The following is a 27,872-nucleotide window of genomic DNA, read 5'->3' on the forward strand; positions in this document are numbered from 1 at the left end:
ACCCGGTGGAGCCAAGAACCTCTACAGACATCATCTAGTGCAGAAGCACAGCCAGTGACTGTTTTCCTGGGCTAAGAAGATGCATCTGTGAACACACGTCAAAGGCAAATGTAGAAGGAAATCATTACAGACACGGGCCTGCCCTTCCCTTTGAAGCTGTGCTCTGAGACAGACCCTGGAACTCGAAGAATCTCGACATGGATAGCCAGTAGGCAATAGTTTATGGACCTTCTATCAACAAGAAAACAAGAGTTTGTGTCCTCTTAACAACAAAGATACAACTTCTCACTCAATAGATGAAGTGGGTTTTATCAAAGATCTTCCACAAAATAAGGAAAGCTCTTTTTGCTAAATATTCTAAATCCCTTGTCATGCCCAGGGACCTCAGGTACCAAGAACTGTCCCATCTGCTCCATCCTCAAAGAGAAACATTCACTGATAGGCAGTGAATGTGCTGCTGGTGTCTCTGGCCCTTCCCAGGGGTCGCTGAGGGGGCTGGCCTAGCGCCACTGCCCACAGCCTACAGCCTGGAGAGGTGCCTGCCAGCCTGCTCTGAGGCAACAGTGTGAGAAAAGGTGTGTTTTAAAATCAATGAAATAAACCTCCCTTTTCAAAGACTCCCTCGCAGGCCCAAGAGAAAGTAAAAAGGACATTTTAGATCTCACTCTGCTGGGTGGCCTAACTTTAATATCTAGTGAGTTTTTCAATCTTTATAGATCAAAACATGTATACAACCGCCTGCCCCCAGAAGATACTACAGGTTATTTCAGGACCCAGGTAAGTCCCCTATCTGTCACCTGCTGCCTCCCCCTCAGTGCCCAAATGCAGAGCTGGGCAGGCCTAGCTCACTGGTAAGTGCAGTGAGGCAAAGGGCCAAGAGAAAATGTGCTGACCGGGGCCACACCGGACCTCCCTTCCTGCAAATGGAGTTGTGTTTTTCGATCACCCACAGTGCTGCAGTTCTGAGCTCACCTGGTGAGGTCTGCTTAATGACTCGCACAATCTGCTCGTTCCTCGGGTCCAGATAGCCCATCTTGCTGATGTACTCCAGAGCGGCTTCGATACTCCGGCTGCCAGTCTGCTTCAGAGCCCTGCCTGCCATCTCCTGGGAGGAAAGCACACGGATGCTTCAGTGGGCGGTATCAATGCCTGTCATCTTAAAACAAAGCCACGTGGGGACTTGCGCTCCTGCCCTGCTCAGGACTGTTGCGACGTCCGCCCCTCTGTGCCCACTGGGGTCCTGCAACATGCTGCAGACAAGTCTCAGAATGAGCACAGCCGGCCCCATGTCCTCAGGTGCCTCATGACAAAAGCCTCACACACACACTAAACCGTAGGCTATTTAGGGTATGTCACAAACACACTGGAATTTTGATGGCAGACCTGAAAGAATCTTAAGTCCTGCTTTTCCTTGGAAAACTTCTGCGATTGGACTGATAAATTCTGCTTTGTGGGTAAACCTAAAGCTAGAACTGTTTACCGTGAAGAATGGTTGAAGTCAGAGACCCTGACTTTAACCCCAGCTGACCCCCAAGCTAACTGGGAGAAGGAAAAGGAGTGTCCCAACCCTCCCCCCGACCCCCTGCGCCCCCTGCTGGAGGAGGGGAGGGTTGCCACAGTCATTTATAAAGAGCTTGCTGAATGCCCCCTGCTGGCTGCAGTAGTTGAGAACTTGCACTTGGGCTCCTGGTCTAGTGGGAGAAAGAGAAGCCAGGCCCCAAAGGAGCCCCTGGAGCAGTGCCCAGCACAGGACAAGCCTCCTAAAACGGCCTGTGGCATGAACCAGAGACAGAAGCTGTGGACCACCATGGGAGCCACAGCGGACAAGGGTCAGGGATGAGGGACAAGGGTCAGAGGAGATGGATTCCTCCTGCTGCGGGGGGGAGGGGGCACCAGGCACTGTCGGTGAAAGGGATGGAAGCACAGCTGGCTACCCAAGGACAGACAGACTTTGGGTAGATGGAGAGCCCAGGAGAGAAAAGGTATTTTTGGCAGGGGAAACAGTCGGAGCAGAGGCCGGGGGGGGGGGCAGAGAATGGGCTGAGTGGCAGGCAGTAAGCAAGGGCACGAGAGACAGCAGAGAGGGAGCCACAGGCTGGGGCCAGCCTGTGCCCAGTTATGGAGGCTTTCCAACAGGGGATGTGGGGCAATGAGAAGATCAGTCTGGGGCAGAGAGACGACTGGCAGAGCTGGAGGCATTTTCACGTCGGGGAGATCAAACAGGCCAGAGAGGACGAGAGACAGGACAGGACAAGGTGCCTGCTGGTTGGCTCAGCAGAGCTGTGGGCAAATGGGAAGGATGGCAGAGGCCGGCCTCCTGGAGACAAGGTTGGAAGAGCCAGAGGCAGCAAATGGGGAATTTGTGGAAGGGAACACTGAGCACTGTGAAGGTGGAGGGGCAGGCAAGCGGGGAAGAAGCCACAAAATGCAGAAGGGGTGGTGACAGGAGACAAGAGGGGGTCCGAGGGCATAAAGGGTAGGAAAGCATGGCAAAAGAGATCCTGTGGCTCAGACAGGAGACAGGGGTGAGGGTACAGGAAGACCCCAGGACAATGAGAAGGAAGCTCAGGGCTGTTCTGGGCAGACAGACAGTGGCTGTGCTAGCCACGGGCCACTCTGGAGAATTCAGTACTCTTCCCAGACACTGAGAAGGAACCGATCTCCCTGGCTTCCCAACCAAGGGCTTTTCCAGGCTAACTCAGAACTGACCACTGTGCTCCCGCCAGCCCTCCATGGTTCCACATCACCTGTGGCTGTATCCACCCACTTAACGCAGCAACTGAAACAACTTCAGTGCTTTGTATCCCTCTGATTATATAATACTAAAATCCAGTTTTCCATTCCTGGCCGTATCTCCGCTCCATGGCAGGACAAAGCACACCGGCTGTAACCTGTGCCTATATTCTTGGTGATGCCAAGAGAGATGGCAAGACAGTGGGGGGATGGCAGGGGGTAGGGAACGATGGTCTGAGATGGGCAGGTGGTGACGTGCTGGGTTCATGGGAGGAGGCTGAGTGGGGGCAGGGCGGGGGGAGAGCACGAAGAGGCAGCTTACGAGGCAGACAGAAACCGTAGGAAGAACAGAGCTGTGTTTTGAAAGCAGAGCCCGGACTGACAGAAAGGGCAAGTGTGTAAAACTCGGTGGGGCTGTTGAGAGAGAGGTGCAGAAGCGAACATGGCGATGTCTCACCTGCAGATGGGAGGTAATGCTTCCACCTCCCCACTTCACAGCTATGTTATGCGATGAGATCATGTCTGCAGAGAACTCTCAACAGCTCGGAGAAAAACATGGTATAAGGCCGCATCTTATCAGGATCACCCTGGAGCTTTTGGCACCCATTTAAAATATGTGCCAGTGGGAGCTGACCCTAACCACAGCAGTCTGCTCTGTCTGAAACGTGACCACCAGCTCCTGTCTCCTTCAGGGTGAACTGCCAGACGTGCTCAGTCCTTCAGCACCTGCCGAACGGCAGGAAAGTACTGACTCCTGGACCGACCAAGTTGAAACAAACACATTCTCAAACTCTGTTTACTGGGCACCCACGACTTCAAGATTTATATGTTTATTGTGCTTCGAATCCAGGAACTTAACCAAGAAAAAACAACAGGCGACCACAAATAATGACTGTGTTCACAGCAATGCTTCAAATCATAAAACCTAACCAACGCTAATGAGGCAACTTGTTTATTAAAAACCGTCAAATAATCCAGGTCAGTCGAGTCTTGCCCTTGTCTGTTCCTCACCCTCATTTGGCAAATAAGTAGCTTCCATACATTAACTCTCGGATGACGCTACTACACATACACGTACAGCTAGGCTTTACAGCTGAAGGAAATCCAGGATCATTTCTAAATCCACCGGGAAGCTGCACCCTGTCTCCCACCCAGCCTCGCCATCTGTTGTGGACTGTGAACAGACCCAAGCAGACGTCAGTGAGCGCTAAGGCCTTCCAACAGCACAACCTGCTTTCCGCACAGTTGGTGCGTGCGACCTCTCTGAAGCTCTACGCAACACCAAGCCAGCCGCTTGGCGAATCACCACAAAGTGGCTCCGAACCTGCTTGGGGGGAGGTGCAGAGAGAGGAAGGGGGGCAGCCGCTGCCTCCAGCATCCCCACAGGGTGTCCAGATGCTGGGCTTGGCTGCATGGTGCAAGAAGGCATAGGCCTCTCCCCCAAAGGTCAGATGCCCCTCCTGGCACAGGTCAGGGGTGATGGTGGGGCCAAGGGTGCCATTACACACAGTATTTCTAATGTACCCAAGGGTGCCCAAATTCTGCCCCAGAGCTTAAGCACTTTCCCTGGACGGTATGTGCTTAGACACCAGCATATTTATGTGCCGTGTGTCTGCACCTCTCAGCATCCTGCACAGGCTAGTACATGCCAGCCCCCTTGCCCCTTTCTCCGGCAGCACGCACCCATGTGCCATCTGCCTCTGGACTGTCTCTTCCTCTTACCCATCCCTGCACCACCCCTGCAGCCCCCAACACACATGTGCTCCTCTGTACCTTGTATTCTTACTACTGATCTGTCCCAGGGCATCTGAAGTCTCCCCTACTAGGCCAGGAGCCCAACGAGCACAGGGGCAATGCCTTGCTAATTTTGATTTCCTTAGTACCTTCAGTAATAAATATCTTTGGAATCAAATAAAAAGGCCTATAACATCCGTAATAGAGAAAAGAAAAACAAAGTAAAAACTGAGGGAGAGAAGGGGTGACCTATTAAGGCCAAAGTTAAAGTGATGTGGCAGGTCTGGGGCCCAGGCAGTGACAAGGCCCCCCTACACAAGAGTGTGACAACAAAGGGATCATCTTCCAACCACTACTAGGACCTGACAGCGTCACTTCTTCCCACATAGCCTTTTTTTTCAGTGAATACCTTCCATAGAAATGCTCCATGGGAAGCCTTGCCCTGCAAGGCAGATCTAGGAGGAATCTGGGCTCCGAGAGCCCCGTGGCTGGTGGGCCACCTGTCCCTCCCATCCTCCTTTGTTGCAGGACAGGGCTTCCACAGAGTTCAAGGGAAATAATGATGGGGACGAACCAGGCCCTGGGCCGGCTGAGGTGCCCCTACCCAGGAGCAGCTGCCAAGGCATCTGGAGTGAACAAGGGCCCCCAGTGCCCAGCCCAGTCAGGGCATCCAGGCCTCGGCATCCACCCCTGGACCCCAACTGTATCAGTCTGTCTGATGGCCCCTTCCACCCCACTCCCTGTCTATCTCTTTCATCTCAAATCCCCATGTCACAAAACTGCTCACCAATTTCCAATTGATCGGCCTGTTACCAAATTCATAATGAAAATCACTGGGAGAAAAACAACACACTCCAAGATGCAAATAACAACAGCTAAAAGTACCTATTACAGGGATTTACACTTGACAGAAGGGTGACTTTCTTTTTTCCTTTTTTTTTTTTTTAAAGATTTTATTTAATTTGACAGAGAAAGACACAGCCAGCGAGAGAGGGAACACAAGCAGGGGGAGTGGGAGAGGAAGAAGCAGGCTTCCTAGCGGAGAAGCCTGATGTGGGGCTCGATCCCACAACACCGGGATCACGCCCTGAGCCGAAGGCAGACGCTTAACGACTGAGCCGCCCAGGCACCCCAGAAGGGTGACTTTCTACCCGAAACTTGAACCTGGGAGGCTCAGAGACATGGACATGGCAAAAGAATGGTCACTCACAGTGTGGAAGCAAAAATAAGCAGCAGCTGATATGGTCAAAAGCTAATCATGAATCCAATCTTTACTGTAAAATTTCCATGGAAACTACTTGGTTTTGATGAAAATAAAAGTAAAAATGTTAACTACTATAAATTATCTAATTTCTAACAAAACCTAATGTGGGAACTGACAAACGATGACCTTAAGCCAGTCCCAGAAAGTCACTGAAGCTTCATTTCCTATACTCTGCCCAACTTGTAGGAAGCTGTCCTGCCACCTGCTGCCCACAGGAGCCCAGACTCCTGTCTGCTGGGCTCTCCAAAGACCCCACATGGTACATTGCATGGGTGCAGCTGGCTCCCGCCTATCAGGGAAGGCTGGAAGGTGACAGAGCCCAACTGGAGGAGTCTTAGCAAAGGCCCCGGAAAAACTTCGAGGTTCACCCACAGCCTCCCTGTCAGCAACAAGGAGCAAAAGCTCACAGGCAACTGGCAGCACCTCTCCTGGACAAGCTGCCAGGGGGATGAGAGACTGAGATACAGGAAAGAAGCCACATCCCTGTGCTCACTAGTGACTGCCACGGGCTGCACACCACATGCCGGGCACAAGCAGAGAGCAACAAGCGTGCCCATGGCCACGTCAGGACATGGAGGACTGGGAAGGGGGCTGGTGCCCTCTGGCTGGGCGAAAAGCCCGTGCACAGGCAAAAAGACAAGTGCACAGTCAGGGAGTGGCAAGAGGTGGCACCGGGAAACAGAGGTGGATGAAGCGGAAGCCCGGCATCGGGGCCCTAGAGCCCAGCTGAGGAGCTTGGCCATTCACCGTCCTTTCTCAAGCACTCACCACCTTTCAAAGCCCTGATCTAGCATGCGCATGGCCGTTCCAAGCATCAGACCTGCTTCAGAAGATGCAGCAGGATGGCACAGCGGTACAGAGCCTTGACACGCAGCATGGAGCCCAGTGGCTGGCTTCACACCTGCCCTCTGTCACGTAGCAGCTGTGTAACCTTCGGCCAATTATTTACCTACTTTGAGCATCTGTTTCATTCCCGGTGAAACAAGGCTAAGAGGGCCACTCCGCAGATTAAAAGAGATAATGACATGTTTCAAAACAGCACCATTTAAGGGTTTGCTCTTATAGTACAAAGAGGTATTTTAAGTGTCTCTGGTGACAAATGTAAGATTATATTTATAGATTTGATACAGATTCAATATTTAATCTTTCTAATATTTTATACTTTATTTTTTTACCATAATTATAAAGAGAAATGTCATGAGTTCTTTTCACCAAGTCACAACCGACTTGGAGCTGCGATTTCCTTGCATCTCCAAGCTCTTCCAGTTCACCTAGGGCTGCCCCATAAATATTACTCCCTTCTGTGGGTGCTAAGATGGGAACAAGGTCGGGCAGCCGTGCCCTTAAGCAAGCATGTGGCCCCAGTTGAAGGGGAAGGATAGTCAGGTATCTATCTGGCCCAGTGTTTGACACTAGAAAGAGCTGGGTGAGTGAGACGGAATGACTGAATGGGACACTGACACTCTGAAAGGAGATCCACAAAGGAGGAAAGGGCTCCTGCTGGGGGTGGGGGGTGGGGGCAGGGAGGAGGCCAGGAGGTGCTATGGGTTCTCGGGGCAGGTTGCCTCCGGCTGTGTGGGAAGATGGAGATAAAGCACAAACAAGGGCTGTACCCAAACACAGGCTAAAGGGAACGTAAAACACAAACATTGAACACAAAAGTCAAACTATTTCTGCAAGTTTTACTCTAGTATCGAATGTGCATACCTGGGCCGTTCTTCAGGAGAGCCTCTTCTATAGAAGTTCACGAAATCTTAAAGCTGTCCTACCGTGCATCTCTTATGTCACTTATCATTTACTAATGATTAACAGTCTAAAACCGAGCAATACAGCGAGCTAACAAGACTTTGATAACTTTATGCCATCTATCAACATGCACCAAGAAAATAGTATATACAACGCATTCTCCTAAAGCACTCCAGAAAGCTTCAGCTAGGATTGCTTAATATCTCATACAAAAATTATGCTTATCCAGTAGGGACTCAGACACCACATCTACAAGACAACCTCCTCTTCCAGACAGCCCTCCGTGCTGGGGTTGAAGCCACTGTATGAGGTGTGCTAGATTTGGTACAAGTTGCCTCCAGTGTTCAAACTCACTTCCTTGATGACTGCTCCGTGCCAACTACTGCCAATGACTCCACCTGTGCAAACCCGACCTGCCTCTTCCAGTCTTCCCATTCAGTAAGCAACAATGCCATTCTCCCAACCTTGGAAGCATCCTGACTTTGCGATTTCCTTCATATCCCATATCCAATCTAGAAGCATTTTTTCTCAGCTTTACCTAGACTAGAGTGGTAGAAGATTCTGGATGCTCTGAAGGCAAGAGCATTCCACCTTAGGTATCTCTCCCAAGAGATTTCTCCTTTTACATTTTATCAATAAACTGTTGAGAACTTCAAACTGGTTCTAGCCAAAATAAATTCTGGAAAATGGGATTTCCCCATAACTCATCTGATATGAAAGGGACTGTAATGAGGCAGTTTAACAAAACGGCCAAGTGGGTGAGGTGTGGGGCCTGTAGCCAAACTGCCCTCCTGCTGCCTGCAGAATCTTAGGCTGCTCCACACCCCAATTCCAGAGCTCCCACTGGGATAAGCCAAGCCTCCACTGCAGGTCCATTCCACCCAACATCTTCTCTGCCTAGTCCAGATCCTGCCCCTTAGTGAGCCTCCTACCCAGCAGCCTTGTCCAGCAACCAGCTCTCCAGCTGCTGCAGGGCCTCCAAGGCCCTGTCCTGTCAGCCTTGAGCCCACACATGCCACGAAGTCCACCCAACAGCATGAGGCAGACCAGCAATCAGTTGTGCTGCTCCTCGGCCCCAGCCTGCTGGAAAGGCTGGGGCCTGGCCAGGTATGTGCCCCACCTGCCTTGGCTCTCCTAACCTGGTCACCCTCAAATGGGTGCATTTTCTCTACCACTCACAGGTCCTACAGGGCAGAGCTGTAGCAAACCTAGTTATGTGCCTACGATTTCTGACTCATAACTCACAGGAAGACAAAAGCTGGGTTCACACACTCTATATAGCTCGATTATTTTATGGGCATCGACGCAGGACTGAGACTAATTGAAATTCAGTGAAGAGTTATTATGTATGAAGGAAGGAATTTCCTACGGAGGTCCTTCCCTCAACCCCTTCCTGGTAAGGAAGCATTTTTCAAATGTTAGCAAAGCCATATCCCAACATTTTAACATTCCAACTGCGAATTTTGGCTGAAAATGTAGAACTCGGGCCTTGTTGGGTCTATGTGGGCCTGTGTCTCAGTCCTCCATACACACTATCAATTTAAGTTCAAAGTTAGAATGGAGGAAAAGAGTCTCTGGCCATCCCTTGCTGAAGACCCCATCTCTGGCCAAGACCCCCTGGCCACCCAAGCACTGCTGTCCTGGGACTCAAATAACCCTCTTTCCCCCCCAAATCAACGGGCTGTCAAGGAAAAGGAAGACAGAACAGCCAGCTTTGAAACTGAGCGGTACTCCTCTTCTTCACCTTAAAAAGGAATCGGATCCAGAAGACTTGATTTTCTGGAGAGAACGCCAAGATGGAAAAGAGACATAAGCAGCAGGGTATTTGCGAAGGGCGTCCGCTGTCAGCGGCAGTCCCGAGAGGAAAGGTGCCCCGGTGCGCGGGAAAGCTCCGGCCGCTCCCGGAGCACAAGAGGCCTGGCCGTGAAGCCCACATGCTGTTGCAGGGGCTGCTGTGGCACTGCATTCCCTCAGCCAAATGCTTCCAGGAGCTCTTCTGGAAACAAAGTGGAACGCTGTGTTTCAGTGCATCCTGCCGCCAGTTTGTCAAGCCTTAATCAGAAACACAGGCCTCGAGCGGAATGGATGTGAGTCACCAGCCAGCCGGGCAGACCCAGCCTCCTACCATTCTTTGCAGCGCACGTAGCTCCCAAAGAGAACGCAGAGCACTCTCCATGGGCTCGTAAGAGCTTCCTTGTGTGTGGCCGGGCAGATGAGTGAGGGGCAGACAGCAGCACCCTCAGACTTTTAAATGTGTGCACCAGAAAAGAAACCTAATTACTACTGCACATTAGTGGCTCACAGGAACTTCACGCCCTGGTGGTGGCCTCTGAACGGTTTGCTGGACGAAGCCACTGCACCTACACCTTATCTACACAGCAAGCGGCTCTGGGTGGAGTAGATGCTCAGCACTTTGAGGGGAAAAAAATTTCTTAAAGTAACTGGTGGGTAAGAGAATGAAGACTAAATCTGGCCTAAAATTAAACATGAAAAACTTTCAACCTTGCCAATGATCAAAGAAACACTAATAAAATAGTATTTTATAATTACCGCTATCACCGAAATAAAATAAACCAGTATAAAGATAAATGGGTTGGTGAAACTCTTCAACAGTCTCAGACTTTTGGTGGGAATATAAACCATCATACTCCTTTAAGATGAATGTTTGTTATAAAATTTGCTTGTACCCTGATTAAATAGTTTTATTTCTTGAAATTTATGCTCTGGCTTTTTTTTTTTTTTTTAAGTAATCTTTACCACCAATGTGGGGCGTGAATTCATGGCCCTCTGAGATCAAGAGTCTTACGCTCTACTGACTGAGCCAGATATAATTTAAATGAATATTTTTAAAGTATTTTAAAGATCAATTTATATAAAGAAATGTCAGAATTAGGTATAATAAATCAGACCCTTAAATAGAAGGGGGTGGGACGGGAGCTGGAAGAAGATTAAATATCCAATGATAGAATGATTATGTTAATTAGAATTAATGTATTTCCCAGAACATACTAATACAGCCATAAAAATACTTTTTATGGCCACAATTCTTTTACTTGACAAATATTTACTGAACACCTAGTACTGTTCTCAATACCAAATATGCAGCAGTGAACAAAGCATGCAACTTTCAAAAGTGTAAACAACATGCAAAAATGCTTATGTATGTAATGTTGTGTGTCTTAGCATCTTAACTATGTAAAATTAATTATGTCTATGAACAAGGGCTTAATTAATTAGAACACGAGAAAAAGAGTCTGACTTAATTTTATGTTGAAATACACATGATTTCTTTTTGTTAAATATAGTAACATGATAAGAGTTTTTACTGATGAACACGCCATATTCCACTAGAATAAAATTACCTGTATTATCTAGCACCATCACTGTGGGCAGATGACAAAAATTCTTCCCATCACAGTTGAGTCCAATGAGAGAGCAAGATTTCACAAGGCAATCCCTCTAAAATACCATGATATTGAGGGATATTTGCTAAATAAAATGCTAAAGATTTTTACTTTTGCCACTGTCGAGGTAGGTGAAGAGAGGTATGCACATTCCGTGGGAACTTAATACAGCAAAATTCCCTCTTAGTTTTCATACACGCATATGGTTTCAGGGGTCCCGGATCCTCTCTTTCTACTCACATGTGCCTGTGTCCAAAAAGGAGCACCAACTCCTCCATCCCCATACACATGGGCTGCAGCTCCCATAGGAAGGTGGAGTCTATCGCCCCTCCCCTTCAGTCATGGCTGGCCTGGGATTTGCTCCAATGGAATGAACCACAAGTGAAACTCTGCCAGTTCTGTGCCTCGCCTAGCCATCAAGAGGCCTGGCTGCTTCCATCTTTATTCTTTGGCTCTCTGTGTGGCTAAAGAGAGCCGCAGCTGGCCTAAGCAGTTCCAGGCGGCCCCGCTGCAGTTCTGGCACGTGGGTGATGCCATCTTGGATGCTTAACCTCTAGCTGAGCTCCCAGTGGAATGGGCCACAAGGAACCCCAGCAGACGCCACATGGAGCAGAAGAACCGTCCAGGAGAGGCCAGCCAATCCAGAGGATCATCATAAATAATAAATTATTGGTATTTTTCAGCCACCAAAAGTTCTGCGATGGTTTGTTACACAGAAATAGATAACTGAGAATTGACTCTATTTTTTTCTGCAGTGCATAATCTGAAAAAAAAAGTATGTTTACCTATTTATTTTATCTTAAACTTTGCATTTAGTTATCATAATTTGGCTGCATATTCAGCAGTTAAGTACTGCCTTTTTACGTGGTCTTGCAACTCTGTAGGCCCTCAAATAAACATTTGGTTGGGTTAATATTGACTACAAAATTATTATTGTATCTCTAAATGTTTTTGTTCTCTTAAAGGAGTACCAAACTCTTGGGTATGAATTGTTATAACTTAGGTGCAATCTCTTTTTGAGAAAAACAAACTGTTTTTTTCAGTAATGAAAGTAATAGAAAAATAAGTATATAAAAACACTTTAAAGTGCTTCAGGAAAGAAGGGGTGAATAAACCTCCCCCCCCCCTTAGGTAAGCTCTACATTCAACATGGGGCTTGAACTCACAACACTGAGATCAAGAGTTGCATGCTCTACCAAATAAGCCAGCCAGGGGCTCCTGGGCAAATGAATCTTTAGCAGCACACATGCTGTTCAGTGTCATGTCTGCTAAGGGAGAACTCCTGGGTCCCAACCGTATGTGCACACAGGCATGCACTTGCATGTGCACACAGGCCACGGTCTGAGCTTAGGAAACCAGCACTGCACTGGGCTTACCGGCCCCAGCCTCCAACCTGCAGGCACCCCTGTGCTCTGGCAGGAAGCCCTTTGGCTCCAGCAGCACCAGGGAACAATCCAGCAGCATCCTGATCCAAGGATGTAAGAGCCAAAGCCCAAAAGAGATTGAGCAAGAGCTTCACAAGGCAGAGTCTGCTCTGGCCCCTTCCAGAGCACCTCCCCCACCCAACAAGACATCCCTGCTTTCAAGAAGGACAACAGGTACTCTAAAATTTGGCTGGTACAATTCAGCAAACAAATAAGCATACACACAAAAGCACAGGGGAATTATCATGTGCCTCACCTTTACCAAGTCTCTAAAACAATCTCTACTGCTCAAGGAAACAATGAAGGAAATTCAGATCATCACTTCCAGTGTTCTGAGTGCTTAGGAAAGCAAGAAACCTCTGGCAGACAGCACAGAAATGGTGCAATCCATAGGAAGGAATGATGCTGGCCCCACAGAAGACAAAATTCTAGGGAAAATTCTTGTAACCATCAGCCAGAAGGGTTTGACTTGCGAGTACGTAGAGGCCCATGTTTTCCCAGCACAAAAGAAAACCTATCACTAAGTTAGAGCACACACTTCTAAAGAATGAGCTGAAGGATGCCAGGTAGAGGGTGGGGCTGAGTGCAGGTAGAAGATAGATCCACAAACTTTCTGGTAGAGAGGACAAGATCATATACAGAGAAAACTTAGAAAGAACACAACCTGACCTTGACAGAGTGGATAATTGAATAGATGCTAAGAGACGGAAAGCCAGCCTTCCCGGCTCCCTCTGTTGGGGAGAGCTCAGGCTGGCCAGGACTGCACCAACCTCGGGCTTCTCCTGTGGCTTTCTCTTCCTTTCAAGATCGGTTCAGAGGTCAGGACAAGAGTCCAGAAGGAAGGGCTTGCCAAAGCTTGGGAGTTCATTTGCAAACTTAGCTCTGAACTTCCACCGTTGTCTGACAGGGACAGAGGTAAGATAGACACTGAAGATAAAGTAAGACAATAGGCCACCTGCCATTTGTCTTCGGCTGCCTAGAGGAACATTAGCCAGTGGTAGGGAGAATTATGACAGGAGGTAATTTTGAATTTTAATTCACACTCTTGATGGGAATTCTATCTTTAGAGGAAAAAGGTCTCCATAAAGGAAAAGATTCAATGTCTGCCTCAACCCATGATGCCTGAGGAAGAAAAATCATAGCAAGACAAAGGTTGGGGCCAGTGGTCTGTGAGCTAGGCATGGAGATGTCATTAGTGAGCAAATAACTGTGCCCGAGATGTGCGTGTTTTTATCAAGGATACCGGTACCCATTCCTGGTCTCCAACACCCACTGTATACATGCTTGAAAAGGGCAAGTGGATGACCGGTTTAACTCTACGAAGAACTGTCTGCCACCAAAGCTTACATGCTGTGATGGGACTGAGTTTATGAAGGACCAGCCTGTGCCAGGACTGGGCATCAAGCTGGCCAAAAGATAACCCAGAGGCCTCGAAGCTGAAGCATCAACAGCTTAAACGTGATTCTGGACAAACGGATTTCTCCTACTGGGCTCCAAGCCAATCCTGGCTTGTGAAATTAAGTCCACCAAGTATGTGGGAAGACTGGCTGCTCTTCACTTCCAGACAAATGCTGCCTGTCAAGTTCTGCCCTTGTCTATGACCCGCTTACCTGGAAATAGCACATGGGCCTACTCCACTAGCCCATGCTTTTGTCACAGAACTTGAAGCTTGTTTTCTTTGCTTTTTAAATGAATAACTGTTTTTGTTTTCCTGTGTGTTCTAGGCCCTCAGTGCTGCCTCTGTCTCACTTTGTTGGGGATGGTCAGCCCATAGGCATCAAGGGGAGGGGGCATTTGGATGCAGTGTACACAGAGCTCTCTTCCCTGTGGTTATTTTTGTTAATGTTCTCAAACCAACGGGAATATCTAGAAAGCTACAGGCTCATCAAAGAAGACAGCAATCTGCTACTTTTACAAGTACTCTTGAAAGATACCATGTAATATATTAATTACAGTGTAATTTATTAAAATGTATAAATATCTTAGTTATGATACATGGTAGTGAAAACTGAAATTCCCTAGTTAAGTTTTTATGTATTTTTCAGAAACAGTTAAGTGTAACTTTGAAATGGATACATATTGGGGAGTTAACTTCTAATTCACATCTCCAAGGACTTGGAAGCTCTGAAACAATTTTCATCTTCCAACAATGCTTTACTTTATTTAATTTTAATTTTAATTTTAAGTAGGCTTCACACCCAATGTGGGGCTTGAACTCACGACCCTGAGATTAAGAATTGCATGCTCTACTGACTGAGCCAGCCAGGAGATCCTCCAACAATGCTTTAAAATCTACTCATTTTGTTTCAAACTTGGCTGTGACTACCAGTTTTAATTTTTTCTTAATTCTATGCTGCTGACAGTGAAATCTCAGGCAAGCAATGCCAAATAGTGGTATAAATTTTGTGTTAAAAAATATATATCTGTTTGGCAAGAATGTAGAGAAAAGGGAACCCTCATGCACTGTTGGTGGGAATGTAAATTGATGTAGCCACTGTGGAAAACAGTATGGAGCTTCCTCAAAAAATTAAAAAATAAGAATACCATGTGACCCAGCAATTCCACTTCTGGGTATTTATCCACAGGAAATAAAAATACTAACTCAAAAAGATATTTCCATCCCCATGTTTGTTCCAGCATTATTTATAGTAACCAAGCCATGGAAGCATAAGTGTCCACTGATGGATGAATGGATAAAGAAAATGTGATAACTGTATCTATATCTACATTCACACACACACACACACACACACACACACACACACACACGAAAATTATTCAGCCATAAAAAAGAGTCAGAGAATGACGAATACCATATGATCTCACTTATATGTGGAATCTTACAAAATAAAACAAAACAAAACCCCCCAAAACAAGCTCATAGGTACAGAGAAGAGATTGGCAGTTGTCAGAGGTGAAGGGTGGGGAGTGCGCAAAGTGGGTAAAGGGGTCAAAAGGTACAAACTTCCAGTTATAAGATAAATGGTGACTACAGTTAAATACTGTATTGCATATTTGAAAGCTGCTAAGAGAGTAGATCCTAAAAGTTCTCATCAAGGAAAAAAAATTTGTGGGGTGACTGGGTGGCTCAGTAGTTAAGCGTCTGCCTTCGGCTCAGGGCGTGATCCTGGCGTTCTGGGATCGAACCCCACATCAGGCTCCTCCACTGGGAGCCTGCTTCTTCCTCTCCCACTCCCCCTGCTTGTGTTCCCTCTCTCACTGGCTCTCTCTCTGTCAAATAAATAAATTAAAAAAAAATCTGTAACTATGTATGGTGATGGATGTTAACTAGGTTTAATGTGACAATCATTTAGCAATATGTACAAATATTGAATCATTATGTCATATACCCTAAATACGTTATATGTCAATCATGCCTCAATTTCTTTAAAAAAAAATCTGTGTGTACAACATTTTAATATATTTTTTAAAGATTTTATTTGTTTGAGAGAGAGAGAGGGAGGGAGAGAGCGCGCGTGGGCCTACACAGGTGGGTGGGGGGACGGGCAGAGGGAGGGGAGAAGCAGACTCCCCGCTGAGTAGGGAGCCCGCTGCGGGACTCGATCCCAGGACCCTGAGATCATGACCCGAGCCCAAGGCAGACACTAAACCAACTGAGCCACCCAGGAGCCCCAACATTTTAATATTTTTAATATTAAATAGAATGCTGCATTCAAATTCTTGTTGTGCCCAGCAGGGCATGGATAGCTTTTGCCATGTTCAGATGACAAACACGTCTCTCAGTTCCCAATTCTTTCTAGGAAGGAAGAATTCAACAATGACATTTCTTAGAGCACCAAGGAGTGAACCCAGGCCTCTGGAGAGCCTTCGCTGCCGGCTACGGTGCCACGAAGCTGTCTCCTACTCAGGGGACAAGGCACAGGCCAGGCCCAGCACGGTGGACCTGGAGCAACCACGTCAGCCTGGACAGCGACGACCGGAGGACACAGAGGAGTGGGTGTGGGCGCAGATGGGCATGGAAGAGACAGGGAGAGATGGAGAAAGACACTAATTGTTTGTGGTAGAAAAAGGGGGCCAAAATTGATGTAATTCAACAGCCTGAGATGTTAACACTGCATCACTTTGGTGTGGTAAGATCAGGTATGAATTTTATATTCTTCACACTTTTCCTATACTTTCCAAATCTTCTATAATGAGTCTGCATTGTTTCTGTATTCAGAAAATAAAGCCTTTATAAAAATGTATCAACACCACCCTCTCATACGTACACACGAACACCCCACTCTGGTAATGCCTGAATTCAGGTGCTCCTTCTCTCCTCCTGGCCTTCTTGACTCTAGCTGGAAGTCCCAGGACCCACATACACACTGTTGCCCTCCTTGGCCTCTGTCTCCTCCCCCTAAGCTGTAACCTGGCATGTGGGCTGCACTCTCAATGGTTTGACACTTCGAGATGCATCACAGAAATCTGTCACATGGCTTCATGTCCTAGGACCTTTGCTCACGTTGCTTCCAATGCTGGAATGTCAGTCCACTCCTAGCCCCTGCTTCACAAATGCCTACATGCTTCTGTAGACTCAGCTGGAGCCCTCACCTCTACCATGACACCCTCCCTGAAGCCCCTCTCTCCAAGCTCCAACAACCACCCAGGAGAACTGATTTCTCAGTCCTCTTGTATCACAATGCCTTGTACGCATTATCATCAAACTGACGTCACTGAATGGTACTTACTGGTTTATAAACTGCCTGCTTCTACAGGATTGTGGCCACATTTACTGAAAGCCCACTACTCAGTCATTTATTCAAGAAATAGATCTACTGAGGGTCCACCATGTGCCAGGCACCATTCTAGGCCCCAGGGAGACAGAGGTAAACAAAACTGAGGAAAATCACAAATTAGGTAATAACATAACATACAGCAACAAGTACTATGTGGAAAGATGTCAAATAAGGGTGACAGCGAGTGTGTGTGTCAGGGATACAGGGTTGCTATTTTCTAAAGGATGTTCGAAGGCTTTCTATTATGGTAACATGTGAACAAAGATCTGAAGGAAGGGAAGGAGGGAGGCCGAAGGTTTCTGCGGGAAGTGAGAGCAGCGACTACAAAGGCCCTGAGGCAGGTGAGAGAGTGTTAAAGAAGAAGCAGGCGCAGTGTGGCTGAAAGGGAGCAGGCAGGCCAGGATGGTGAGTGCCCATCCCACTGAGACTGCGCGCTGCGAGTTTACTTTGACTACGGCCACAGGAACAGTGCCTTTCACACGAAAACGCTGCACAAAGCACCTAACCGATCCAACTGACTCAACGCCAGCTGTGTGCGCACTTCCATCCGCCCTCTACTTCGCGGCTTTGAAATGCTGCGCGTGACCCTGCAGATCCATTTCAGGAAGAAAACGGGCGACAAACCACTGGGTGGGAACTCGGCGCACAGCCTATGGTAAAGACGCTGGCTTTCACCCTGAGTGGGACCAGAAGCCAGAGGAGAGCACGAGACGTGCCTGCTGCTTTATAAGGACTGCTCGGGCTGCTGGGTGAGAAGGGCCTCTAAAGGTGTGAAGGGAGAGAAGGGAGATCAGTTAACACCAAGGCCCTGACTGACTCCACAAGCTCCATGGCACAGCCACCGCATGCAGGGGGTCTCCCGGGATTCCTGCTGGGCTCTCAGGAAGGTCGTCTCACTCCAACAGGGCCTCAGTTACTGGGTCCTGCTGCTCCAGCCCACAGCTCTTGGTTGGGGGGGTGTATCTCCACAATGTGGGGGGCAGCCTCGTGGGTATTGCTGGAAGAAAGACTCAAGACTGAGACAGAAACAGAGCCAGGAACCGTGCACATGGTCTCCAATCCTCCGAATGACTCCAAAATGCTGGCATTCACGTTTTATGAAAATCAGGGAGACTGAGGCTCGGAATGAGTAATCATATTGCAAGTTCATGCCACTGGTGGTTCAAACCCAAATAGTCAAAAGAAGTCCGATGTCATTAATAATCAGAGAACTGCATTTTCTTTTTTACAGAGAGAGAGAGAGAGACCAAGCAATTGGGGGTGGGGGAGAGGGAGAGAGAAAATCTCAAGCAGACTACACACCCAGCAGGGCCCAATGTGGGGCTCGATCTCACAACCCTGAGATCATGACCTGAACCAAAATCGAGTCAGAGGCTTAACTGACTGAGCCACCCAGATGCCCCCAGAACTGCATTTTTAATTTAAATTCAATTTAGTTAAGATAGTGTATTACTAGTTTCAGGGGTAGAATTTAGTGATTCATCAGTGGCACATAATACCCAGTGCTCATCATATCAAGTGCCCTCCTTAATGCCCATCGCCTAGTGACCCCAACTCCCACCTACCTCCCCCCTCCAGCAGCCCTCAGGTTGTTCCCTATAGTTAAGAGTCTCTTATGGTTTGTCTCCCTCCAGAACTGCATTTTTAAAAACTATTTCATACCCCTTAGGTTGACATATTTAAAAGCTCTGACACCACCAGCTATTGGCAAGGACAGGGAGACCTGCCCTGATAAACCAAGGAAAGGAGTGTGAATTGGTATAACCACAGAGGAGGATACTTTGACAATATCTAAGAAAGTTAAAGATGCTCAAATCCCGTGACCCTGAAATCCTACTTCTAGATATATACTCTAGGGAAATCTCCATGTTCACAAAAGGACATACAGAAGAATGCTCAATGCACTTCTGTTGATAAAAGAAAACTGGAAACAATCTGAATGTCCATCAACAGGATAATGGATAGATAAGTAATGATATAATTACACAATGTAATACAACTGAGCAATTAAAGTGAATTAGAGCCTCTTCTATCAACAAGGATAAATCTCAAAAACATGTTGCATAAAAAAAGTAAGTTGCAAAATCATACTGTACAGAGCTTTTTAAAATATCTGTAAAACAGTACTGTGGATTAGTTATAGCATGCACGGGAATGAGAAGATGAATTCAGGATAATAGTGGCTGGGGAGGGAGGGGAGCGATCAAGGCTGGAAGAACTCAGAGAAGCCTCACTACGCATGTAACATAGTGTTTCTGTACAACTCTCTGAAACAGCACCACAATTCTTGACTTCAAGTTATATGAGAGCTGTAGTCATCAAAACAGTATGGTACAGGCACAAAAATAGACACAAAGATCAACGGAACAAAATAGAGAACCCAGAAATGGACCCACAACTATGTAGTCAACTAATCTTCCACAAAGCAGGAAAGAACATCTAATGGGAAAAGACAGTCTCTTGAACAAATGGTGTTGGGAAAAACTGGACTGCAACATGCAGAAAAATGAAACTCAACACTTTCTTACACCATACACGAAAATAAATTCAAAATGGACTAAAGACCTAAGTGTGAGACCTGAATCCATAAAAATCCTAGAAGAGAGCTCAGGCAGTAATGTCTCTGACATCAACCATAGCAACATTTTTCTAGATACATCTCCTAAGGCAAGGGAAACAATCAACAAAACTAAAAGGCAAACTGGTGAATGGGAAAAGATATTTGCAAGTGACATATCTGATAAAGGGTTAGTGTCCAAAATATATAAAGTACTTACAAAACGCAACACTGAAAAAACAAATAATCCAACTAGAAAATAGGCAGAAGGTATAAACAGACATTTCTCCAGAGAAGACCTCCAGATGGCCAACAGACACATGAAAAGATGCTCATCATCACTTACCATCAGGGAAAGGCAAATCAAAACTACAATGAGCTACCACCTCACACCTGTCAGAGTGGCTCAAATCAACAACACAAGATGCAGCAGGTGTTGGCAAGGACGTGGAGATAAAGGAACCCTCGTGCACTGTTGGTGGAAATGCAGATTGCTATAGCTTCTGTGGAAAACAGTATGGAGGTTCCTCAAAAAAATTAAAAGTCGAACTACCCTGTGAACTGCACTACTGGATGTATACCCAAAGAATACAAAAAAAAAACAATTCAAAGGGATACATGCACCCCTATGTTTATATTTATAGCAGCATTATTTACAATAGCCAAATTACGGAAGCAGCCCATGTGTCCATCAACAGATGAATGGATAAAGAAGAGGTGGCATACACACACACACACACACACACACACACACAGGAATATTATTAAACCATAAAAAAGAATGAAATCTTGCCATCTGCAATGACACGCATGGAGCTAAAGGGTATAACGCTAAGCAAAATCAGCCGGAGAAAGACAAATACCGTATGATTTAACTCATATGTGGAATTTAAGAAACCAAACAAAGAAGCAAAGGGAAAAGAGAGAGACAAATCAAGAAACAGACTCTTAATTATAGAGAACTGATAGTCACCAGAAGAGAGAGGTGGGTGGGGGGATGGGTGAAATAGGTGATGGGGATTAAGGAGGGCACGTGTCGTGATGAGCACTGGGTGTTATATGGAAGTGTTGAATCACTATATTGTACACCGAAACTAACATCACACTGTAGGTTAACTAAATGGAATTAAAATAAAAACTTTAAAAAAAGTCTCTGAAACAAATGTGGGGAAATGTCCTCTTATTCTCCTTTCACAAATGTTTGAAAGATTACATCATCATCCATCACCACCAAACATACTGAACAAGAAAACCAAGACCCAGCTTCTCTTTGTCCCACGGCCTTTCTTCACAACCCTGCCTCCTTATCCTGTATGCTCTCAGGGCCAAAACCTGAGTCATATTCATGTTTGTATCCACTGTGCTTAGCAAACAGGGACTGCTCAACGTTTGGTGAAGTAGTGAACAAATGAGTAAGTGCGCGAAAGCGCAGCTCTTTCATGCCTTGGTTTCCCTACCACCTTGCAAGCTCTTGGGAGGCAGGAGCAAGCACCATTTCACATCTGATTCAGTGCCCTGGAGATCTTTTCACAGTGTCAAATAACCTGTTCTTCCTTTGCACCTGCTTCTGTCTCCTCACCCTCTCCTCTCACGCAACTATCAGAAAATCCCTCTGGCAAATTGGTTCAAATTCTCTATTGACAATTGGCCCAGAAAATCATGTCTAGGAATGAAATAGTTGATTACAAGTAATCCTGAGTGTTGCCTAGAGGGTGAAAAATGACAAATGAATGGAGTGTCCCCAAATAAATTAACGTCTATCATCCATTCAGTGACATACAACACTCTTTTAAAGTGCTAGAGAGTAGAATCTCATGACATATGAAAATGTTTATAATACACTGTTAAGTAAAAACAAACAACAAAAAATGGATAACAAATATATATATATAGGACTTCAGCTTGTACTTGGTGCATTAGCCACAACTCTCGTTACTCCACTTAGTTTTCCATCTTAGCTCTTGTCTGTCAATCACAGTGAAGAAGAAGGGATTTCAACGCAGAACCAAATGGAGGGGCAGCCATGGACTCCACATACACCCAAGTGCGTGATGGGAGCCCACAGGGCAGGGGAGGGTGGAAAAGAGGGTGCTTTCCTGGAGGTCCATACGCAGTGCACCCGAGTCCTTAGGTCCCCGCTCTGTGCAGGAGACACTGAACCAGAAGCCCCCGAGTCAGACACTGCAGCACAGCAAGGGGCAGATAGGAAGCACAGGGATAAAGTGGAGAGATTGAGCCGGACGTGCTGAATTGACTACGGCCCTTCGGCGATCCTCCCCTGCCCTGAGAACAGACTTCCCAGAGCCACTGGCCATCTCGCAGACTTGAGCGTCTCCCCTGGAAAACCCAAGGGCCCCTGAGACAAGCCTCCAGAAACAGACATTTGTGGGACTGGCCCTCCGCCTCATCACCCTGCAGTGAAGGCCCCATCAAGAGGCCCCACACCACAGTCCTTCCAACCTGCATTTTAGTGCATCACTCCCAAATATGAAAGCCCCAAATCACTAGATACTCCAGAACACCTCCCAAAAGTCGACACAAATCAAACAGTACCTACAACATGACCCTGTTCTTGTAAAAGTTTTTTAACATTAATGGCCAATGGTGGCTACCTTGCAGTGGTGGCAGCATGATTCTCCAGAAATGCACGCCAAACACTTTATAACAGGACCCATGACCCTTCTTACTTCCTCTCACTTCTTTGGCTACTATTCTGAAATACCTGTCTTCCTTCAAAGACTGAAACTGACTTCTAAAGATGGTGAATGCGTGTCAACTTCTGGTTGAAAGCACCTATACATCCTCTCCACATCCTTTCCACCCATCCATGGGTCTCAGACATTCACCAAATGTGCACTCTGACGCTGCTGCAAAAGATGCAGCTGGAGACAACGTTTCTCGTTTTAGGGAGGTTGGTGTTTTTAAACGGGTCACTGTACCCACAAGTGGCAAAGAGCCCATAGACAAAAAATCAGAAAATGTACAACTCGTCAAGTGCATTAACATTTTCTCTGAGAAAAGGGCTATTCTGCATGGCAAGAGACTCTATGTGAAAGATGATTAAACTGTTCTGAGTACACGCTACTGCTAGGAGGCTCTGTCCAAATCCAGACATTTTAAAATCTGTTGTGCTTCTTTCTGGACTGGACAATCTGGGGGCAAAATACCAGCTGGCTAGTGTAGAGTTAACAGATTTCCAAAAATGATAGAATGTTGCCTTTATTAACATTTGCCAAAAGCTTCAGTTTTTCATTTAATTTTAATTTTCTAATTAAAGTTTTCTTTTTTCTTTTTTTTTTAAGATTTTAAAGTAATTTCCACACCCAACGTGGGGCTCAAACTCACAAGGCTAAAATTTTAAGAGCTGCACGCTGTACCATCTGTGCCAGTCTAGCACCCCTCTAGTCAAACTTTCTACCTAACAGCATTCCCACCTTTCAATGCCTAGGAAATGCCATTCATGCCACCAGGCACAGCCCACAACTGTAAGCTGTTGGTAGATTTTTGAAGGAAATGGGCAGCATGAAGGGACAATGCTACCAAAGACCACGTGCTGTGCAAGGCCCTTTACTTAAATCATTTCTTGTCCATCCCACAACCACCCTGGGAAAATGAGCATTACAAGCCATGCCCCCAAGATGGAAAAACTGCAACTGGAACAGATTAGCAATTTACCAAAGTGACAAAGATAACACAGATGGAGCGGTGTTACGGAGAGAAGAGGCTTGTTTCTGTTACAAAGCAACTATGTAAGGTACAGAGATTTTGCTCATGTCAGTGACTTCATGATCTCGGCTAGAACATTTCATTCATTCAAAACAGGTATTAAATCACCAAAAAAGTAAGGGCCCCGGTTCTAGGTATTGGGGACACAGCAGTGACAAAGCAGACAAAGGCCCTCTGCTCATGGGAGTTCCATTCTCGTGGTAGGGAATGTTCCTATACCTACAAATTCTCATTGCTTGCTCGTTTAGGCCAGTTAAGCCAACCAGCTGTAGCGACAGGTAAAGTGGGGCTTTCAGGGGTTACAAGTAACTACTCACTAGAGTTCTGGAAGCTTGAGGTTAGTCCCAGCAGGACCTGAACAGTTGTCCTGGCTTGATGCCTGAGTAATACGCTCATCCTCAGGATGTGAGCAATGTTCTTGAGCCAAGACTTCATTTATCATATTTTATAAAAGCAAAAATCAGCGTGCTAACTCCAAAAAGCATGAAAAGAGTCGAATTTTCTGTAGACAAGACCTCAAACAGGCAGGAAAGGTAAAGATAAGGTTGTCTGAAAAGCTGCACTCAAGAAGGCTATAAATGATATAAAGTCCTGACCTTTGTTTCAAGGCCCTGTAACAGAGTTCCATTTTAACGGTTCGCCTTTCACATTTATATTGGAGAGCTCTTTTTATTTATTCTCTGAAATGTCCTTTTCCTTGTCCTCCCATTAAATTTGTATAGCTCATTTAAAAATGAAAAAGGAAGCAGATTTAAAAGGCTAAATAATTTAGCCTTTTAGGAAGAAACCGATAAAAGGGAATTATTCTAAAAACCAAGAGTAGGACAATATGAGGTCTGTGACACTAGTCCCCACTCCCCGGATGGGAAGGCGTGGCACTAGGGAATCCAGCAGCTTCCCTTCTCACTAGTTTTCTCAAAGATGAGAGCAAACCACAGAGGACAATTAGCAATTCAACCATCTATCCTCTCAGGTCAAAGGATCTATCTGAAACAAATTCCAAAACTGAAACATGCCAGCCAAAGAAAGTAATAACGCAGTCAGGTTAAACAAACCAAAAAAGCCAATTTGCCCAGCTGTATGGTTTGGCTTAGCTCAATACTGAAGTATGAATAAAGCACAACCTTTGCTAAGGAACTGCTATGAAGGAAGTATTTTTGGATGAAAAGTATATGCTTGATGTGTATGAGAAAATTATATGCCAGGAGGGTTCTACAATAATTCTTTCAGATAGCATGGAAATGCTGAGATGGTGCGTTGAAGCAAGCACCCCTCGCTGGCAAGGCACACCTCAGCCACTAAGTCAGAAAGGCACCAGCCATCAGCCCATTCACGAACTGCTGGTTTCACTGAATCGGACACATCGGTTTCTGCAGCCAGCACTGCTATCAGCAACAAAAATAAACCTCACAGGGCCAAGGTAAGAATGAATATGATACTTAAAAAAAACTTTGTTGAGTGGTTTAACTTTAGAGCCTCAACCACATGAACACTCCTTTCTCAGAAAGTCACAAAGAACACAACATTCTTTATCCATCTGGGCAATCTAAGCTATTCTAAGGTCTTGTCTGTTTTAGGACAATTTAGTTTGGAAAAAGGTATTGAAAATGTATTCATTGGCTGGTTGTAAACTCCAAGAGGTGCCATCAGGTCTATTATGCTCACTCTAGTACTCTTGGGATCCTAACACAGTGCCTGGCACACAGCAGGCACTCCACAATGTGTGCTGAGTCAGAGATTCTAGGAATTTCTTTTGAGTTTCCAATGCATGGTGTTCTAGGTAAAACTGTGTAACCCTCTTGGTCCAGTAATACTTATTTAGACTACCGTGAAAGGACCTATACTGCACTTGGGCAAGAATGGTTTAGTAACACATTTCTTTACTCTTCTTCCATCACCAACTCCCTGACTCCGAGGAGTTCAGACTCAGCTGCTGGCAGTAAAAGTGCAGATCAGCCGTAGAAATAAAGGGACCCAGCTAGAGGACCGACAGGGCAGGCAGGACCTGCTGCTTGTGTTGGGCAGGGTTTCACTTTGCGCTGGTTTGTTGTAGCAATGAGGATGCTGCCCTGGAGAAGCCCCATGTTTCAGGTACAGCGAGGACCAGGACTTTGGCAGAGATGAGACATGTTCCTCTTTAGTGCACAATTTACACTTAAAGACATCTAACAGCACTGCACAATAATCTATACTATACACATTAACTCACCTAAAACCCAAATAAAACTTACTCCTCAAATTCTGTAAGAAGACAAGCAAAATACCTTTGGCTTCATTAATGCCCAACTTAAAAATTGTCCTAGGTAGGTGCTATAAACAGAACTCAGGGGATTGTCAAGAATTAGTTTTCAGGGTGCTGGCTGGCTCAGTCGGTAGAGCACGTAACTCTTAATCTCAGGGTTGTGAGTTCGAGCTCCATGATGGGTGTTGAGAGTACCTAAAAATAAAATCCCTCTTTTTTTTTTTTTTAAAGATTATTTATTTATTTTTGAGACAGAGAGAGAGAGAGAGAGAGAGAGCATGAGCAGGGGGAGGAGCAGAGAGAGAAGCAGGCTTCCGGCTGAGTAAGGAGCCCCATGCAGGACCAGATCCCAGGGGTCATGATCTGAGCCAAAGGCAGACGCTTAACTGACTGAGCCACCCAGGCGCCCCCTAAAAATAAAATCTTTAAAAAAAAATTAATTTCCTATAATCAGCAGTTTCCCTTTTTAGACCAGTTCATTCCTTTGAAAATGGCCAGAAAAAAAAATACCTTTCTTCACATTTCACCCTTATCCTACAATCAGGAAATACCAGCAGTCTGCCACATATACTGAGATACTAAGCACAGCCTCTCTTGCGACCTTGAGTAAAAACGTGTTTCTCCACACCAATATCAAGTGACTGGTTTGTGCATTTCACAGTTGAGAAATTAGCCAGATAGTGTCTTGCCCATAAAACCTCACAGAAAATCTGAAGTAACTCTCTACCATGGGCAGGGTCCAAGACTGCCTACCTTGTTTCCTGTTAAATCCAACTCCTTGAAATGAGGGACACCAGCACAAAGGACAGCACCATGCCCAACCCTTGGCCACACATTTGTTCTCAGACAGAAGACTAACTAGGGCACTAAATTACTCATGAGAAAAAACACATCCCACAGAATATGGCAAGACCGGAAACAAATTCATCGTCATTGTCAGTGCTTCTTTCTCTCTCAGACTTCTAAGGAACCCGAAGCATCGTAATAGGAGGTGACAAACCATTAGAAAATCCCTTAGCAGGGTGCCTGGTACCTGGGCAGCAGCTAGATGATGAAGTGAAGCACGGAGCCTGTCCCCCATCGGTCTACCATGCAGGAAAAATTAACATTCTACGTGGAACTGTGTTAGAGTCGTTTTGTTTATACTATGACTCACAATCTCATAAGAACGACTTACCCTTATTAACATGTGATGTGATTCTCTGCCTTGTTATTCACAGATCACAAAATGCTTGTTTGATCCATTCCAAGGATCTCACCCTGCAGTTTGAAAGACACTTGACTAAAAATGCTAGGGTGCTGTCAGCAACCACCCACCTTCCACCAAAAGGATCACTCATTTCTTCATACTAGTGACGTGAGACTTTTGAAAATGCCATCCCTTCAATTAAGTGCCAGGATCCTCTTTGCATCGTCTCAGTTCACAGCTGCCACGTGGAGGGGACGTCGTCAGCTGGCCCGGTCCTACTCCTCGGGACCGATTTCACTTCCGCACAGGTGCAGCAGCTCGTCGGCTAGCAGCTCTACCACCTCACAGGTCAGAGAGGGCTGTCAAACCTAAGGCATCCCCTCAGGCATGTGTCGACTACTTAGAATTCAATGAGACAGTAAAGCTTTATTTGAGAAGTACTGCTTATGGAGAGACAACGCAGGCAAGTTTCTTCCTGATTTGGAACGGATGACCCCATCTGGAGCACTTGCTAAATGTGGGGTCTGCAGTGATGTTGAAGGGACTTACTATTGGGAGGTGACGAGGCGCTGACACAGAACACCGAAACTGTCCCAGGACCCCTGACGCTGGGCCCTGGTTGCTGGGGCACCACCAGCCTCTGGTCATGCGCACACCCAGCACACTCCCGTGCGCCCCGGCCTCTGACAGGGCTCAGGATGCCTTCCACAGCACCCCAGAAACCAGCCATGTCACAAAGCAGAAGGTGAAAGCTCCTCTCAGCCTTCTCAGTTCCACACACCAAAATGACAAAAATCTGTACTCAGACGCCATTTCCATACTTTTCGTCCCCAATCAGAAAAGCTGATTTCATTTGTGACACTAAAGGGACAGGGTAAAGGGGAGTGAGCCCAAGGGGAAACAGGAAGATGACAGCTGAGAAGACTAGTCCAGTGGGTTCTCACACTTGCTGAGTTTTTAAAAATACCAAGGCCCAGTACCCATCCAGAACCAATTAAATCGGAATTTCTGGGGCTGGGGATGTGCAAGTGTGAGTGAGAAAGTGAGAGAGAGAGAGAATGTGTGCTCACATGTTCCCAGAGCTCCTCAGTGAGTCTAACTGCTCAGGGCTGAG

General features: G+C 46.3%; 1 protein-coding gene across 1 annotated transcript in view; it reads right to left on the minus strand.

The window, feature by feature from the left end:
• The window catches only part of LATS2 (large tumor suppressor kinase 2), a 72,649-nt gene that overhangs the window by 11,762 nt on the left and 33,015 nt on the right, over nucleotides 1–27,872 (minus strand). Inside the window, exon 3 of the mRNA XM_034664964.1 lies at nucleotides 973–1,105. Within this exon, the coding sequence (XP_034520855.1) occupies nucleotides 973–1,105 (133 nt within the window). The remainder of the gene's footprint in view (nucleotides 1–972; nucleotides 1,106–27,872) is intronic.

Source organism: Ailuropoda melanoleuca, chromosome 7 (genome assembly GCF_002007445.2).
Source record: "Ailuropoda melanoleuca isolate Jingjing chromosome 7, ASM200744v2, whole genome shotgun sequence".
Taxonomy (NCBI): Eukaryota; Metazoa; Chordata; class Mammalia; order Carnivora; family Ursidae; genus Ailuropoda; species Ailuropoda melanoleuca.